This window comes from Pipistrellus kuhlii, unplaced genomic scaffold (assembly GCF_014108245.1).
Source record: "Pipistrellus kuhlii isolate mPipKuh1 unplaced genomic scaffold, mPipKuh1.p scaffold_m20_p_12, whole genome shotgun sequence".
NCBI classification, from domain to species: Eukaryota; Metazoa; Chordata; class Mammalia; order Chiroptera; family Vespertilionidae; genus Pipistrellus; species Pipistrellus kuhlii.
This window is the reverse complement of record NW_023425427.1, coordinates 23,915,466-23,934,985: the sequence shown is the minus strand read 5'-3', so window position 1 is coordinate 23,934,985 and position 19,520 is coordinate 23,915,466. Positions and strand designations below refer to the sequence as shown.

Sequence of the window (19,520 nt, the reverse complement as noted above, 5' to 3'; positions counted from 1 at the left end):
CTCTAACCACTCTGCCTGCCAGTCTGCTCACCCCCAACTAACCCCCTGCTGGCCACCTCACACCCCAACTGCTCCCCCTTGCCAGCCTGATTGCCCCCAACTGTCCCCCCCCCCCCCCCCCCCATACACACACCTGTCAGCCTGATCACCTCCAACTGCCCTCCCCTCCGGGCTTGATTGCCCCTAACTGTCTCTGCCTTGGCCCCACCACCATGACTTTGTCTGGAAGGACGTCCAGAAGGTCTTCCAGTTAATTAGCATATTACCCTTTTATTAGTAGAGATGGCAATCCATGTGCTGCTTGAATGGGACCCTTGATTAGGTTGTCTATATACATAAAGTGGTATCTGCATAACCTTTGTTGCATCTCTGGAATAACTCAGTCAATTCAAGTAATTTTAATAGTACTGTACCTTGCTTTAGGCAACCTGCCTGAGCTCCAGCTGGTGGCTGAAGGGTTGGCACACTAATTCTGAGTTATACTTTTCATTCCTCCTTTCTCTGCTCACTGAGACCCTACTCCAATAGTTACTTACACTTTCAAATTCTGACTCTTTTCTTTTCATCCTCCAATGGCTACCCTACCCATAGTGCCTTCTAATTCCTGAGCTGTATTTTAGTTAAAGGGACAAAAAGAATCATGAAGTAGTGATTTTATTTCAATTTGGTTTCTCTTCGAGCACATTCTCTGCAGAAAATATATTAAATATAATTTAAAGAGCAAGCAAAACTCCAGTTTTGCAGTTTATTTTGTGGTAGAAGCACAAACTTCCTTATGCTGTCATGTTTTTCATGCTCTTCTTTAACCCTGTCATTTGGGAAAAAGAAAATATTGTTTAGAACTGTGTAATCCTTTATTTGTGTTTGGTGTAGCACAGCAACAGACTAGCAGCAGCATGATGAGTGGGAAGACCTTAGCTTGGGTGTCTGCAGAGCTGATTTTTTTAGGCTGTCATCTACCCTTAAGTAGTTAAGTACAACTCTGAACACTTCCCTTTTCTGCATAAACCAGTGCGGGGATCATGTACTGCACTATTTATTAGGGTTGTGTTGGAGAGTTTCTTGCCCTGAAGGGATATCCCTATCACCTGTTCTGAAGTCCCAGGCAGTTTATGATTTAGAAATGTTGCTCTAGAGCAGTGCTACTCAGTGAGGTGTGTGGACTGCTGCAGGTCTGTGAACTATTTTTAAAAAATATATATTTTATTGATTTTTTACAGAGGGAGAGAAAGGGATAGAGAGTTAGAAACATCGATGGGAGAAAATTATGGATCAGCTGCCTCTTGCACACCTCCTACTGGGAATGTGCCCGCAACCAAGGTACATGCCCTTGACTGGAATTGAACCCGGGACCTTTCAGTCTGCAGGCTGACGCTCTATCCACTGAGCCAAACTAGTTTCGGCTATGAACTATTTTTTAAAGGGGGGCGATATGATAAGGAGCTTGTGCCAGTCTATATGTCAATAAACTACTTCATCAAGAATGTCTTTATTAAGAAACTAAAAAGAATTAAAAAATCCACTTAGCTGAATAAAACAATAGTTATTTAATTCCAGTACAAGCGCATTATCTTCTTGTCAATGGATAACAATTTGGGGATTGACTACTTCCAGTAGCACTGCAATAGAGTATTTACTCAACCAAAAGGTTTATTAGAGTTGTTTTTATAAGTTGGCAATAGACTGAAGTCAAAGTTAGTAAAATAAAGGGAAATGTAACCCAAAATTAAAAGGTAAGTTTAAGGACAAGTTAGGTTAAAGTTATGATTCAGTTCAAGGTGGTGGGGACATGTGCAGTCAAGGCCGTTTACACAGATTCTGCAAGTAGGAAGCTGTAAGAGATAGTACAATTTGCTTTGGTTAATGCAAAACTCATTTAAGTTCTTTTAGTACTTCTAAATTTTAAATAGCTTGCCTTAAACAGAATTTTTGTTTTTATTTTACCATCTACTTGATGGAAAACACATCCTATATAGTAATAAAATAATATGCAAATAGACCATCACTCCAACACAAAGATGGCTGCCCCCAGAAAATATATTAAATATAATTTAAAGAGCAAGCAAAACTCCAGTTTTGCAGTTTATTTTGTGGTAGAAGCACAAAGGACACAAGATGTCTACCACAAGATGGCCAGCAGGGGAGGGCAGTTGGGGGTGATCAAGCCTGCAGGGGAGGGCAGTTAAGGGTGACTAGGCCGGCAGAGGAAGGAAGTTGGGGGTGACTGGGTCTGCAGGGAAGGGTAGTTGGTGGGGACCCAGGTCTGAAGGGGAGAGCACTTGGGGGGGTCCAGGCCTGCAGGGGAGAGCAGATGGGGGGGACCAGGCCTGCAGAGGAGGGCAGTAAGGGGTGACCAGGCCTGCAGGGGAGGGCAGTTAGGGCCAATCAGGCTGGCAGAGGAGCATTTAGGCATCAATCAGGCTAGCAGGGGACTGGTTAGGGGATGATCAGGCTGGCAGGCAGAAGTGGTTAGGGGCAGTCAGGAAGGCAGGCAGGTGAGCAGTTGGGAACCAGCAGTCATGGATTTTGAGAGGGATGTCCGACTGCCCATTTAGGATCGATCCTACCAGGATCATCCCTCAAAGGTCCCCAGATTGGAGAGGGTGCAGGCTAGGCTGAGGGACAGCCCCCCCCCCCGCCCCCCCCCCGCATGAATTTTATGCACCAGGCCTCTAGTATTTATACAAGTCTCACACAACTGTTTTTATGTAGTTTTAAATTGCAAGCTTTGAAATTCAGCCTGACTTCCCCTCCACCTCTCTTCTCCCCCACTCCCCTTTCCCCCGCCTTATATTCTTTACTTTTTATTACTATTTATAAAATTTACTGCAACCAGGGCAAGTATCTGTTTGCCAAGAAAAGGGGAAGAGAGATTCTTTGCCAGTAGTGAAATACAAATACTGAGAATGTCTTTTTTGGGTCACAGTTCAAGAAAGTGGAGAAATAGCAAATTTTCTGGGACTGTGACTTCACTTCTCTTTCCAATCAGTCTGGAAGTACTGTCCTACTGTCCTCTGTTACTGTGCCAGTGAGTTTGCTCCCCCACCCCAGGGATGTCTTTTTAATTGAGAGACAGGAAGAGCCCTAAGTTTTAATCGATACCTAACAATACAGCTACTCAATTTGTAGCACTATCTAATCTCAGTTCTGTCTTAGAACATGCTGAGTTCTAAGAACTACTTACTTTAAGGGATTTTATTAATAAGTGTACCCTCATAAATATTTCTGCCAACCAGACATGGGACAGCTATTATTCTTCCCATTTTATGGTTGTGGAAATGGAGTCCCAAACCACACAGGGGTTTGCTTAGAGTTATGGTTTAGCCGGATTAGTACTAGGGTCAACGTGGGAATTGACTCCACAGTTGTATCATTTACAATATCTGATGTGCTCACCAAATTGTTTTATTACTTGAGTCTGGATTTTTCCCTTGCCTTTCTATTACTGTTCCCAAAAGCAAACCTTGAAACCAGCCTGTGACTTCCTATTTTAATGCCTGGTAGCCCCAACCCAGGCTTTACACATTGGAATCATGGACTTCTTACTTTCATTGTTGCTGATCTCCCTGTGCAGCATGTCTCCTTTCCTTGCCCTCACCGTCGTTCCACCAGACTCTTATTATTATGCCTAAATTGCTGTGCTGGCCTCCGGCTAATCACTGCATCTGCAGCCTTTGCTCTCTGCTCCTTTTTGGGGGCTGAAGGAGGTCAGGGTATACTTCTCTACCTATTTATGTTGGATTATTCTTTGGGGCCCCTCTACTCCTGGAAATCCAGCCAACATCTTCAACATGCCTCTGTGCTCTTCTCTGCTCCTTTTACCCGCTACATAGGAGACCTTGTCCATGCTGCTAAGTAGATGGCTCAGCAATTTTTTTCGGTAGCCTGAATGTCTCTTCTGAGATCATTATATGCAACTGAGAATTGATGGGTACTTAAACTCAGCATGTCCTAAAAAGATATTCTCCTGCACAAGCCTGCTCTTGGTCCAGTGATCTCTATCTCAGGAAATGCCAGCAGCATCTACCCAATTTCTCAAGCCAGATATCCAGAGGCAAGTGAGGATTGCCTTTCCCTTTCACTCCGTTGCTGCACACAGGCCATCATCTGGTTTCTTGGAATCTACTCCCAGTTACTTCTCCATTTGTTTACTTCTCTCCAGCTGTCTGGTCATGGTGAGTGAGTTGACACTTCCTTGGCTTGATCTGTAAAATGGGACAGAAGTAATGCTCTTTAAATTGTTCTGAGTTTAAGGAGCTTTCCATGAATTTTAGGATAATGGTGATGATGGCAACAATGATGATGACTGGCACCCTTAGACATAATTAAAATGACTCTGACCATTAGTAATGCTCTCATCTCCTATCTGGTCTAATCTTGGTGGAGATAATACTGGTACACAGGGCTCTGCTTGATCTGCTTTTCCAGCCTCATTCTGTGCTGCCTGATCCCTTTCACTTGGTCCCATTTGTCCAATTTGAATGTCTTCACTTTTTGGAATGTTTTCCCCGTTTCCCTGATCTTTGTCTAGTAGACTCACTTCACCATCAGTTATTCAGGGAAACAGTACCTTGTTAAGCATTTAAAACTACTCTACATTTTACTTAAACTTCTATCTCATTTGCTAGATTATGAGCTCTATAAATCTTTCTTGTTCACCTATTCTTTTTCTCAGACTGTTATACTGGCCTACAGTATTTTAGACAACTGTTGAAAACCAGAATTGATATGAATTACATGCTGCTCTCTCCCCAAGCCACTGTAATGACTTCTGCCAGAGGAGTTTCTGCCAGCCTCACACTTGCATTTCTAGGGCTTCTCTGTGTACCACCTCAATACCAAATGGAGTCTGTTACTGTGCTTATTTCCATTTGTTCTTCTGGTTCACTAGATTATAAACACTTCAAGGCCCAGATCAATTGGGCTTTCATTACTGTTTCTACCATAGCTGCTAGTTTAGGGTAAGAGTGAATGAATGAGCTGATATCTGAAAGCATCTTGTTGAATTTCCTAAGTCTGTTGGTGTTATGGGAATTCGTAATGTTTCTATTCTGAAATTATCTTTCATCCTCCATCTTTCCTCTTGTGGTATGTTTTGTGGTTTTAAATCTTTTCTGTCCTTCCACAGCCATTTAAATACAATCAGTGGCAAGAAAGGGGGGTACAGGGCAGAAATGCACTGGAGTGTCTTAATCTCCTGTCTGGTATTTATCACAGCTTTCCTAGGAATTGTCCTTGATAGGTCCTTGCTGCCTTCCAAATAAAGTTCAAGCTCTTTAGTGTGGCATTCAAGACCTTCCACAGTCTGACCCTAGTGAACTCTTTCTGTCCTTATTTTCTACTTGGTTTTTTATTGCACGCATCCTGTGCTCTGGCTTAATCGTTTTCAATTCTTCCTGTACATTAGAATCACCCCAGGAGTTTTAATATAAAATACTGGTGGGTAGGTTCTACCCTCTGAGAGTGTGTGTTCATTGGTCTGGGGTGAGGCCTGGGTGTTGGTGTTTATGAAAGACACACTTGTAATGCTAGTGTAAAGCCAGGACTGGACACCATTGACTGACTCAGTGTTGCCCACAAAATAAAATCTCTAAGAGTGTTGAGAAGAAAGGATTTTATAGTCAAAGAAGTTTGATTAGGACTGCATTTTATGTGCTTATTTCTAGAGATTTATAACATTATCAAGTAAGAGGCTCTGAGATGTTCAACAAGAAAGAAACTTGTTTAACTTCTGTAGGTAATCTGATCAGAGAGCTCTTATGTATATGATACCTGTTAATGACATCTGTTAAACTTAGTATAGAACCTGCTTTGGGCCATGCTGTACCCAGCCACATCTCAGCTTTTCAGTCTCTTTATTTGTCTTTCCTTGATTGTATCTAAACTATGCCGCCATCTGCCCTAGGCTTCTCTCAGCGTTTTTCAGCATCTGAAATTCTTCTTTACATACTCATATGTTTGCTTCTCTCTCCTACTCTATGATGTGAGCTCCATGACAGCAGGAACTTATTTGCCTTGTTCACCCTGTGTCTCCATTCATCCCCTGTAATAGGCCTGATAGATAGTATGGGCTTAATATTTGAATGCACAGAAAGCAATACCGTCATGTTTTTGGCTTTTACTAATGTACATGTGTTTAAATATTTTAAACTGCCTGCACAATTTAATTAAAAGCTTGAAAATCATTTTAAAAGTAACTAGGAATACAGGATCAAATATAGATGACAGTAGTTTTCTATACCTATAATTTTCTCAACCTGCCTACTAAAGTATTAAAAAAGAAGAAAACATGGAAAAATAGATAGATATGTTTTAGCATGATTGTAGAGAGAATACTAAATAATATTACTTTACTGTTTAGAGAGAATTCTTGGTCTATGGTATGGGAGTTATTTTTTCTTTTTAAAATTTTTAACCAGAGTTCCAGGCGTCATACCTAGGTGAGAAATTATAAGAGATCAGGTGAGGAATCAGTGAGCAATAGTGGGCTTTTGTGTAGGATATCTAGTATCAATGACAAAAAATAAAAGCAGGCAAGGAATTAGTAGGCTCTACGTAAAAACTTCTAATTATTAGAATTCTCTGCAGTGAGAGTATTTAAACAGGTTTGTCAGGGCCAATGGATAGGGTACCTGAATCCATACTTGGAATCCCATTCCTGTGGAGCTGCAGCATTCCTGGACTTCGTTTGGAAGGAATTCCTATGGCATGCTCTCTCTAGAAGTCCTCATGCTACAGCTGTGTCCCTGGCTCCCTACACCTGTTTCTGACTGTCCAGGTGCTGAGTGTATCCAGAACCACTTTTATTTCCTGTGACATCAGGGATGTTGGTGCCTTTTTGGGCTGTTGGAATCATCCCTGTGGTTCACTCTGGAGATATAATTGTGGAGATTATTGTGACTCAGCACACAAGGTGCCCATCCACTGTGCCATCTTAATGGTTATCGTAATTTTAGTGAATCAGGTGATGGCAGTCTGGTGTGAGTTATCTCAGGAGGGAGGTTAAGTGGCATCTCCTTTATTGCATTTCTAAAATAGTCTTTTAAAACATGTCCTGCAAAGGTTTCAGAATGGAACTTTAATCATTTACTTATCAGTGAGGAATTGTCTCAAGTGAATTTGTATTTCCTTTGGGGGTCCACTATGATCACTTATTATTTTTGAGTTTCTTGGCATCCTAAATGCCAGAAAAGGTATGTGTTAGGAAGGTTAACAAACCAAATCAGACTCGAAAGCAGGTCTTGCTCTAACTTTCCCAATTTTAGCATGCTTGCAAAGATTTTAGGAGATTGCAACCTAACCTGAGCTGCAGTTACTTCTGTTCATTCAACCAGTGTTTTTGAGAGTCTTCTATATACCAGACAATTCTTTGGAACCTTGCTTCTCGGGATGTGGCCTGTGGACCGTACAGCATAGTATCACCTTAGGGTTGTCAGAAGTATAGACTCTTGGGTCCCACTCCAGGCTGGATTTGAACAAGATTCACATGTGATTAGTGTGTACATTTAAGTTGTAGAAGTACTACTATAGTTCATGAAAACAAAAACATGTTAGCTAATTTCAGATGATTATAAATGCTGTGAAGAAAAGACTAATAGGCAGAGTGAGTGGGATAAATGGGAAGAGTTATAGAGGAGGGGTGAGAAAGGATGTCTGAAGAGGTGTCCTGTGGACTAAGACTTATATGATAAGTAGGGACTAGCGCTGGAAAGATCAGGGAAAGGCAGGACCCTCCGTCATCCTTGCCATGCTTTGTCCACACCTGTCTTTTTTGATGCTGGGGTCAGATCTTTGCTTCTCCCTCTTCTTTGTGCTCTATCTGCGGAGTCACTTGTTACTGTGCCTGGACCTGGTTGGTAATTATATTATTTGGCAAGTGTAAAGAGCAAAAGAGCAACACTTTTGTTTTAATAAAAGCTGGCTACTTATCAAGGCACAAACACAATCCAAAGGAATGGAAGGGTAACTTGGCAGAGATGGCTTCCGAGAGTTGAAATTATTTATACTTGGGAGGAGGAAGGGCAATAGAAGCTAGAATTGAAAGGACAAGAGGAAAGGGAGTGTTGAGGGGGTTTGGATATTGATGAAGTTTTGTTGAGAAATGGAGATTAAAAAAAAAAAAAGAGACAAAGTCTTTAGCTTCGCCTGTGGGTGAGGAATACAGCATATTTCTCAGCATTTATGAGGTGTCTTATTTTCCTGGTGATAGCTATCCTTGATGAGAACTTGATAAAAAGTTAGCGTTTTTCTTTTTGGTTTTATTCCAGTATTCAAAGTTCCTTCGTCTTTAAGGTATTTTATCATATACATTTTAATCACATACATCATGTGGGGGGAAAAACACAGTGAATGATCTTGATGGGCACAGGAATATTTGTCCTCTCCACTATGGTTAATTATCATAATGCTTAATCGTACATCAGCATTCGAAGGCTCCTATACATTTTTGTCAATAGGAAATAGTAGGGGGAAAAGAGAGAGAGAAGGAGATTCAGATTCAGATTCAGAGAGAGAGAAAGAGAGAGAGAGAGAGATTCTGAGATGGAGGGAGAGAAGAGACATCAAAACGTAGCTGGTAGTGCTTGCTGGCCCAGGAGTACTGAGTAAATGAGCATTTGCACAACTTGGGTTTGGGTGTTTTAGTACATACAGAATGATCAGGGGCTGTGACCAACCCTACCTTGTTCCCTGAAGGCTGAAGTTAAGCTCATCAGAGAAAAACATTTTCTCTCCCTACTCCTGACATCCCACTTTTCTCTCCCATCTTTTTTTCCATTTCCCCTGTCCTACCTCTGTGGTAGAGCTGAGTATAACAGTGATTACATTGGTTACAGTGTTATTTAGACTTGAGAACTGAAATGATTTGACCTTTTAGGAGTAACTAGATATCAGGCACAATGATCATCAATCATTCTCAGGCTTGATATTATATCACTCTTAACATTTGAAACAGTATTTAACCACAGTAACAAGAGCCCAGAAGATGTAGGTAAAATAATAGTCAAATACCTGGGATTTCAGGGGTGAGAAATAGGGGTCCTTTTTTTCTAACAAAATGCTTTAGTAAAATACTTCTTCACCTTTGACAACAGATGGGAATAGTTTCACGAAATGCAGGTGTACTGTGATAATTCTCTGGGAAAGATATTGTCCTGCATATTCCTACTGTAGCACTCATATGTCTTCTTAGGACAAACAAATGGAGCACTTCAGTGTGTGCAGTTAGCTGAACTGTGTACACGCAGCGCATAGGAAAATTGCATATATATATGAGTTCAAAACACAAAACATGTTGCTTTAGTTAAACTTTTGGGGTTAGGGGAAAAAAAAATGGTTGAACATAGACACTTTCAATTCTAAATGAGTGCTCCTTAGTACCACGTTCTTCTTGGTACTAAGGAGAAATAGTCTTGGTAAAAAAAAAAAAAAAAAAAAAAAAAAGTGTTGGTAGTTTGAATCAGTCCTTTAGGGAACTGATAGTTATCCTATTGAATTGATTGTTAATATGTTATTACTTCATTTTATTGCTTTATCTATAATAATAAAACCATACTATGCTAATTAGACTGGATGTCCTTCTGGACAAAGCTGGGGCTGTGAGGGAAGCCCGGGTCCCGGCTGCCAGAGAGAAGCCGGTGCTGACAACTGGGGGAAGGAAGGCCTACTCTTGCACGAACTTCCTGGATTGGGCCTATAGTTAGTAATATAAAGTAATCACTTGAATTATGATGACAGTACTTTTGATCTAAATCTCTAAGCCTTATTCCAGTTGGGCTTTAAAATAAAACGAAACAAACAAACAAAACCCCATAAAATTTGTGTTATCCATTATATGTTCTTAGATCTTTTGTAAAGTTGAATTTGGATAAGATAAAATCTGAGTTGTCAGTGTAGAGCAATAGTACTACTTGAATATATTCATTATATTTAGTATGGAGTTTTATTAAGTTGGGAAAAATTTCTCATTAGATCTCTGATTTTTTTTTTTTTTTTTAATCCAGAGACATGCAAGATCAGTTCCAAAAGTTGTACTGTTTCTCAGAAAATTTGGACTAGGTTGATGAACAAATGGATATAATTTTCTGATTGAATTAAAATTATAGTCTTGGTTCTGTTAGTGGTAAAGGGAGGGTGAAGGAGAGAGTTGCAAGATTTATTTGTACTTATTCCAAAACAGATTTCAGACAGAATAAGAAGGAATTATTCTTCACTTAAAAAAAAAAAAAGTGTTTATACATAGTGGGTGTTATGTTCTTGATAAGCACATAATAAAATAAATAGATTCATCTTTGGGAAAAATTTTGGCAAAGAAACTGCTGTAGAAAACATTAAGCTGTTATAAGGAATGTTTTCTGAAACTATAATTGTTTAGACATTTTTTGTTCTTTTTTGTTTTTTTTCTGGTTGGCTGCTAAAATGGTTTTCTAATGTTTTGTTATTCTGTTTTATTTCAAAAATGTGTAATAGTGTTTTTCCTATTTCATTGAGAGGCAAAAAATTGTAAGAAACATTTTAAAACGATTGATTTTGATATATCTCTTTGGTTACTAAAATAAAGTCATCTGTACTTTCTCTCAAGTTTATTATGTGCTTAAAATAAAATTTATTTTTTTAAAGGATATTATGTAGGTGGAAATAATCTAAATAAAATTTAGATTTATTGTATTAGAACTATTTGAGAGGTTGCAATTTAATTTAAGCATAGGCTTAGCCAGTTTTTTTTTTTTTTGTCTTAAATGACTAATGTAATTTGTTACATATGATAAAGAAAATATGTTTTTGATGCTGTGTGTCTTAGTATTTGTTGCTTTGTAATCTAGTGATTAAATCGTGGCATTCTTTTCAATGCATGGCATTGCTTTTTCATGTTGCAAGGTAGTTAATAATTTTCAATGATTCTTGATTTGGAGTGTGAAGATAAAAGGGATAAAAGGTTCTTCTCAGTAGTTTTCTTTTTCGTTACTGACTGGTTATGCTGCTAGTCCACTGGCCATCACCACTTGGAGTTAGCTTGTCAGCATTCATGTGCCAGGTATGAAGTGTATAAGTAAAGGATTTTCATAGCATGCCTTTTTTAAAGCTAACTTTTTTCTAAAATATATAGCTCAAACAGTTTTTTTTAAAAATTAGAGATGGTTATCAATTTTATTGCCTCTTTATTGGAGAGGTGGGTTAAAGGTGGGAAATTATAGAAGAAATAGAATGATAGTGAGTTGAGGGTGGGAAAATATATGTAACTTATTTTTTTAATGAATATTTAGATGATTAGAGGAAGACCTAATAGAAGTGTCAAAAATAATGTATTTGACAAACTATGGATGTAAAAACAATCTTTTTGTTATATATTGACAATTGAACAATTGTTCTTTTATTGGGGCCGTTAATGCTATTTTGGTATGTCTTGGGCAACTGAAGACAATAGTTAGCAGCATCCATAAAGCATCGAATACCATGATAACATCCAGTAACCCTAACAGCAGTATTTCAGAATCTTTGTCTGTTTAAATGGGCTATCTGTGAACATACTTGCTCAGGGATGCATGAGCCACATCACCTATAAATTTGATTGGAAGCTACAGTGCTGGCACAGGCTGATGGATAGCAGATTAGAACCCTGATTAACCATGTGATTCGAAGATGGAATATATTGTTTAAGCAAGATTCATCAGATGCAATCAGAATTTCAAGTGGTCAGATGAAATTCAAATGTGTGTATTGTGGCTTTTTCTCCCCTAATGCTTTTCTCCTAGGTTGCCTATTTTCCCCCTCTCTTTACCCAAAGCTGAAAATACTTCTTTGATGAATCTGCTCCTTACCCTAAAGCTGCCTGTCTGTTATTCATCAGAAAGCAGGTCGCAGTTCAGTGAGCAGAAGAAAAGATTTTAATAGAAGCTATGCCACGGGCTGTAATGCATCATTTTAGGGCCCTAATTACATTACAATGACAAATATCAATGGTGACAACAGCAATAACCTACATCCCTTAATGGCTGTGCTGGAAAAGGAGTTTGGCCCTCACGCCATTAGATTAGACTCAGTTTCAAAACATAGGCCATTAGAAGTGTGTGTCCACAGTATTATTGGTTGATCACTGAAGCCCAGTGGAAGGGCCTGTAAATAAATGATGCCTCCCTAAAGCTGGATCCTATGGGACAAAAGAAGCAAAATTAGATGACCATGGAAGCAGAAGTGTTTCCGAGGCAACTTTAGCTTTCAAAGTGAAGAATGACCGGCTTAATTTTATGAAATCACACACACACCCTACCCTCCTGCTGCCAATTAGCCTGACCATGAAAATCCATTGGCATGACAACGTAAAGAAATTAAGAAGTCTTTTAAACAAAAGGGGGCCTTATAGAAAACGTTTGGAAGATCACCCCCTCTGCCTTTTCTGTTAAATGTGTGTGTTCACATGTATGAACCGATAAAGCGACTTTTTTACATTTTTAAAGAAAACACCGACTCTTATTCATAGCTGTTGAGACTTGAAATAGCCTAGGTCCAAAGTTAAAGAAGCCAAATAAATACCTCTTAGTCTTTGTTTTGTCAGCTAAGTTTCCTTAGAGTAGTTTTTATTGCCTATAGGCAAACTAAAGAACTCCGTTTTCTTATGTGCCCACACATTTTTCAACCCTCCTAGCAAGGGACTATTTTATTTATGTAAACAACATAATGAGGAAAATATGCTTGGCAGATGGTTCTAAGCATTAGAATCATCAGTTTGGTCTGCCCCAAAGTGTCTCATTATCTTTTATTCTCTCTCTCTCCACCTCTTGATGCAGAAAGCTTAACAACCAAATGCCTTTGAGACACTGCTTTCAGTCTGGTGAATGCTACTCTCTTTTCTCAGCTCACACTGGAATTTCACCCCATAACCACTGTGGTATGTTCATCCAGGTGGAGAGTGGTTTGGTGATTCCCATTGCAGCTTTTCATGGTGGTTTAAACATTCTTAAAGGATAGCTAAATGCTCCATGGGGCCAGTGCCATAAATTAAATCAGGTCAGCACAGTTGGGTCCTTATTCACTGCTGCTCTTGTTAGTGCTAGGTTTTTGTCCATCCTGTTAGGAATGCAGAAATGGAATGGAAATTTTAGGTTTGAAACTTGGTGAATTTGTGTTTTCTCCTGGCTAGCAAAGTTTGTAAGGTGCTGGCATTTAAAAGATGCTTTGCTGTCAAGTCAATGGTTGCTGATGAGAGAAGGAAACCTAGAATGCACATGACATGTCACTATCGTTCTGGTAATGACTTAGTAAAAAAAAAAAAAGAGCATTTTGTTCTTTTAAAAAATGAGGAACCGACCCAGATGGAATTTATTTTAAGAACTAGAGGCCAGGTGCATGAAATTCATGCAGGGGAAGGGGGGGTCCCTCAGCCAGGAGGCCTGTACCCTCTCCAATTAGGGACCCTTCAGGGAATGTCCCCACTGCCTCTCCCAATCCGGGACCACTGGCTCCTAACCGCTGGCTCCTAACCACTGGCTCCTAACTGCTTGCCTGCTTGCCTGCCTGCCTGCCTGATTGCCCCTAACTGCTCCCCTGCTGGGTTGATCAGCCCTAACCGCCTCTGCCTCGCCCTGTGCCCGGGACCCAGGATTCCCTCCTCTGGCTAGTCACAGGCACCCAGGACCCCGGGCTTCCCTCCCTCTGGCTGGCTTCACCCAGGCCGGCCCCAGCTGCAGGGGACCGTAGACAGATTGCTTTGCTAGGGCTGCAGCTGCAGGCGCCTAGGACTGCAGCCTGGATATTTCCCATTCCTCTCTTGCAAGCTCATTTGTGCCTGGCTAGTCCCATTCTTCTCAGTGTTAAGTGTCTGAGCCATTAGGATATGACAATGTGAGAGCGTGATGACCTTTTGCATATTAGCTCTTTATTATATAGGATGTTTTAAAAATAATAATTGTTTTATGTCATCTGCCTTTCAGTACTCCTCTCCTTTTGCCCACCTCATCAGTAAAAAATATATTATTTTATTTATGTATATAAAATGTGTTTACCTGTCACATGCCAAAGTCTATAAGGAGCCATCTATAATAATAAAAGCTTATGCTAATTAGACTGGCAGCTGAATGACCTTCTGGATGTCATTCCAGATATCTGTATGAAGCCTTAGTGGTAGGGGCTGGGGCAGAGGCCGTTAGGGGCAATCAGGCAAGCAGGCAAGTATTAGAGGTAATCAAGGAGGCAGGCAGAGCAGTTAGGGGTGATGAGGAAGGCAGGCAAGTGATTAGGGGCAATGAGGCAGTCAGGCAGAGTAGTTAGGGGCTATCAGGCAGGCAGGTGAGCAGTTAGGAGCCAGTGGTCCCGGGTTGCAAGAGGGATGTCCAACTGCCAGATTGGGCCTAAACCGGCAGTCAGACATCCCCCCAAGGGGTCCTCGGTTTGCAAGAGGGTGCAGACCAGGCTGAAGGCCTCCCCCAAACTCCTGCAAGAATTTCCTGCACTGGGCTTCTACTCTGATAATATTATACAAATTAAGATGAACATTGGTGAAGCTTTGAGTAGCCTTTTAAAGGAAACAATAGTGGTCCCCTAACCAGTTTGGCTCAGTGGATAGAATATCAACTTGCAGACTCAAGGGTACCAGGTTCAATTCTGGTCAAGGGCATGTACCTTGGTTGTGGGCACATACCCAGTGGGGAGTATGCAGAAGACTGCTGATTGATTTCTCCCTCTCATTGATGTTTCTAACCCTCTATCCCTCTCCCTTCCTCTCTGTAAAAAATCAATAAAATATTTAAAAAAATAAAACATAGTAGTGACCTTCCTTCCTTTTCTCCCTCCTTCAAACTTACTGTAGCATCCTATTTTTGTAAAATGTGTATACTTAGAAAAACTATTAGAGAAAAATCTGTTATCTGACACTATTGGGATTCTTACAGATAAATAGTGCAGTGGTTTAGTTCCCAAGGTTAGTTTCCATATACACACAAATTGCATGTATAGAAAGATTTTTAGCATGTTCTACACCTCTTCACACAGAAAATCTTGATTAATACCCTTGGGAATTTTTATGGTTAAAGAAAACATGCCATTTTTCAACAATTTATTGCTAAGGATATGAATTAATCAATTTTTGGGAGTTGCGTTGGGTGTTATTTTTGCGGGGAGGTTGGAGACTTAATTATAAAATCTTAGGAGTACTAATTGAGGGAAGTTGAGATACAGAGAAGAATGCATACTTATCTAAACTCTAAAAACTTGGGTTTTTTATGAAAACCCACATCAGATTGAATAAGGGTCCTGTTGAAGCTTTTGAAAACTGATTTCCAGTTATGAAAATTAAATTTCTTTTTATGTTGTCCTGATTCTTGAAGATTGACTTTTAAAGATGAATTCTGGTTAATAAATTGTGCTATTAATGTGGCAATGTTGTCACTGTCGTCCTTTAGTGGGCTAGCTGATGAGCGTTTTCCTTTCTTATGAAACATACTAGCCAGAATATAAAGTGTGTTTTAATATCATCCTGTTAATATTTTGGGAATTTGTAACCGCTGACCTCTTCATTGCTTTCCTTTCCTTTTTTTACAGGCAGAGATTGTCAAGAGGCTGAATGCTATCTGTGCACAAGTCATTCCTTTCCTGTCCCAAGAGGTAAGGCAGTTGGTTTCAGGCACTGGGCTAGAAGGTGCCGTTTTAGTGGTTTTGCAGAAGGGGATTATGGGACTGACTCTTTGCCCTTGCTCTTGGTGTTTGTATTGCACATTTCTAAGGTACAGTGTTACATTCCAGCTTCTACAAATTATTTACATTCAGTGGAAAATAGTTGTGTTTATACAATAGAATATTTCTAATATGCGAAGGAAAAAATTTAGTTGTTAAAATATTTTCTGTCATTGGACAATTTAGTGTTACTAATAATTATGACTGACTGTCTTAGTGACATCTAATAAGGTAGTTTAAAAAATTGCCCAGAAGACAAAAGCTTGTTCTATGTTTGTGTCATTGGGCAATGAGTTGTCAGAAGAGGTATCAAATATAAAGTACTTTATGTAGTAAACACAAACTAATGTAACTTTTGTCTAGATGTTCTTAAAAGGTAACTATTGTTACCTCATGAATCTTTGTATTGCCTGTGCATTTGAGAAAAGATGCAAGATGGGCTCAGTGGACTCACTGCTCTGAACGCCATGGTCCTCATGCATTGCCAAGGCCAGGGGGCATGCAGCGCTCTCGCTCTCTCTTGCTCACCACCTGTTGGCGTGCACACTGTCCACAGATCCACACATGCTGGAATGAGGAGGTGCATTTCTAGTGCACGGTGGCTTCCATTGGCTTTTTTTTTTTTTTTTTCCTTTTTGTTTTATTTGCTTGTTTGCTTTGGGTAGTTGGAAATTTAGGTGAGCATGCTGGAAAGGGATGCTTTTTTGATTCTGTATTACTGCTCAGGGCAGATCAGCTGTGAGAAAAAGCTAGCTAATGAAATACCTGCATGTCTTGCAGCCACAGAGCCATGTGTTGTGGAATAGAAAGCACGGGAAACTTTCCTCCTACCCTTCAGTTCTTTTAAGTGTGTCTGTCCCTGCTTTGCAGGAGAGTGTTTTGTCGCTTGCCTACCAGTGGGCACAATCTGATGATGTTAGTGTGCAGAGGGTATTTGCGATATGCATGTATGTTACAGAGATGTGGATTCTCTGTGACTTCTTATTTGGTCTGAACTGTGTTAGACTTGAGTAACCATGGCTACCTTTCATTGGGTATATATCCCTTTCTGGTGCTCATATTCACAAACCCTGCATGCAAGTTAAAATCCTGAATTCAAATGTTTTTCTGGATCACAAACAATAAAGGGTGTATTGTCTTTCTCTTCCTTTAGCTGTTACCCCAGAACCTCCACCCATTGTCTCTCCATTTATGTATTTCCACTCAGGATTTGCTTGTAACTAGATGGGGTGGTGAAGGAGAGTCAAGGGGCCTGTAGGCATTCCTTTAGGAAGCATGGGTACCCTTTGCCCACTCCAGACCAGTGTGCGTTTCTTCTGATTTGAAGCAGCTCTGCTTTATGGAGAATAGGAAGAATGTGTAACCCACAGAGCTGTAACCAGACTGAGGTGACATAACCCAAGGCAGAAGTTTGAGTTATCCCTGGGTGGTATTGGAACTCTGCAGGCCCAGACCTCTATATAATCACTAGACAGTTTCTTCCCATGGCATTACTGCAGGATCTGTGGTGTTATATTTAGAAGTGGAAGGAGGTCTTGAGGGTGTTGGTGGAGCTGATTTACCAGTAGGTTGTTTTCCCACGTGAGTTATGTTGTTTGTGTAAGCAGGCCCAGTAGGAGCAAAATGTGTAATGGTAGTTGCTGAGCAAGACTGCACTGGAATTAATTGGCTAGAAGTTGTACCCTGTAGAGGAAAGCCACGGGGGCGATACTGGCAGCTCCTTTTCTGCTTTAGGTGTGAGAGTAGGCATCACAATTTCATCACTTACTGTTTACTTCCCTGCTACTTTTGACATTTCTTGGTTGAAATCCTTGATTCATGAATGATCTATGTCATGGTTTTCTAAATCCTAATTCTGAGTATATCTTTCTTCTGCTTACTTTGGATTAATTGCTCATCTTTTTTCAGTTTCTTAAGGTGTGTTTATATCTTCTAATGTGTGGGCCACAGACACGTTTGTTCCTGACCAATCCATTCCTCTCTGATGTTTTGTGTGTGAACATTGCCCACCTTCTTTCCCCTTTTGGGCATTCTGTGAGCATCAGACTCCTTGCCTTTACCCTGAGGCCAGATGGACGGTAATGTGGAGGGAGGCGAGGAGGCAGGTTATTAGAGGAAGATGAATTCTATTTCCTGTCTCTTCAGAGGCATGGAAAATCACTCTTGCATGGCTGCGAGCCTCACTGGTGCCAGGACTGAAGGCTCTTAATCTGATCTTTTAACACCAGCTCTCTGTGTGACAGTCTCACTGCCAAAACGGCAGCTGCGGTATTAGAATTTATTTTAAAATGTTTTTATTTTAAAATTAAATGATTGTATTTAGAGAAAAGAAAGAAAAAACAAAACACCTCTGAAGGACTAGTACATGAGGTACAGAACAATGGTTGGAGAGATTTTTTTTTGGAATTTGATAGGAACAAGAGGCAAATTTATATACATTTAAGTAACATCTATTTTTAAGTTAGCTCCCATGAGATTATTAATGTACTTGCTTAGTGCTTGTGTCTAGTGTACCACATTTTCTGAAATTAAAAAACACACACACAGAGTATTGGATGAAATTATTAAATTTAGTTTCAACTGCAAGACCTTATTTTAGAAATAAGTTGTATAAGTGTAGATAAAAAATATTGAAGGATCCTGGCCAGTGTGATACAGTGGTTAGAGTGACAGCCTTCGGACAAAAAGGTCAAGAGCACATTCCCAGTCAAGGGCATGTAACTGAGTTGTGTGAGGGAGGCAACCAGTCAGTGTGTGATGTCTCTCTCTCACATCAATGTTTATCTCTCACTCTCACCCCACTTCTCCCTCACTTCCTCCCTTCTACTCTCTGAAAATCAATGGAAAAAAATATCCTTAGATGAAGATTAACAAAACAAAAAAGTTCTTAAAGTGTATGTATATAATACAGAGAAAGTTATTTTTCTATCCCATTTCACTAAAATATTTTGAAAAATTTTAAAATTATAGTCAACATATATTTGAATGATGTGCTTGTTTACTCACATATAACTGCTTCCAAAGTCCAGGCATTAAACAAAGATATTGCCAACTCTTGTCATTAAAGTAACTGTCAATTATAGTTCTTAGAATTTTATAGGACTCCTACTATCATGATGAAAGCTTGTGTGTCTTTACCCATCTAAAGCTGTTTTTTCCTACCCCTTTCTTTTGGCTTTTAGGAACGAGTAAAGACTAATCTATAGTCAGCTGCCCTCAAGTTTCTTCTCTAAAAGGCAAACCTCAATGTGTAGTAGTGAAGCTCTTCTCTACCCCATTTTGGGCCTTATTTGCAGGGAAGGAACTAAAAATAATCAGCTCCCAGTTGGCAATTCCATAGAAAGAAATGCCAGGATGATGGCAATCAGATCTGAGTCAATTCTTGGCCTATTACAAATTGAGTGGCTTTCTGTAACCGAGTTAAGCTGGGTGACCTTTAGCCTCTCTAAGCCTCAGTTTCCTCATCTGTGTGATGAGGTTAATAATAGCATGGAACACACAGTCACTTTGGGGATTACTTGGATTAAGTACATGAAATTTAGCACACAGTAAGCACCTCCTGATGTTTACTAGCATCAGTACTAGCTACAGCAGGGTGAAGTGCTAGATTTCCTTGTTAGAGGACCTGGAGTCAGCCCTCTCTCCTCTTTGTAGTCATTGTTTTTTGGGAAATTATGAATTTGTTATTTTCTCTCTAATGTCCTTCTGGCAAAGGAAAAGTGTGAATTAAAACAAACCTGTGGCTGACACTAGCTGAAAATCTCAGTGAGGCATTAGGTAGCCTCCAAAGTGATTGTCTTCTAGCTCCAAAAATTAATTTTCCCATTTAGCAAACACCTGTGTCTCCCCAGTCAGCA

General features: G+C 40.0%; 1 protein-coding gene across 17 annotated transcripts in view; it reads left to right on the top strand.

The window, feature by feature from the left end:
- TLE4 (TLE family member 4, transcriptional corepressor) overlaps nucleotides 1-19,520 on the top strand; it is a 141,768-nt gene that overhangs the window by 20,177 nt on the left and 102,071 nt on the right. For 12 of the 17 annotated variants that reach the window (XM_036433714.2, XM_036433709.2, XM_036433708.2 and 9 more), the window contains exon 5: nucleotides 15,532-15,594. The exons of the other annotated variants lie outside the window; for them this stretch is intronic. In XM_036433714.2, coding sequence (XP_036289607.1) covers nucleotides 15,532-15,594 — 63 coding nt within the window. The remainder of the gene's footprint in view (nucleotides 1-15,531; nucleotides 15,595-19,520) is intronic. 17 annotated transcript variants of the gene reach the window in all.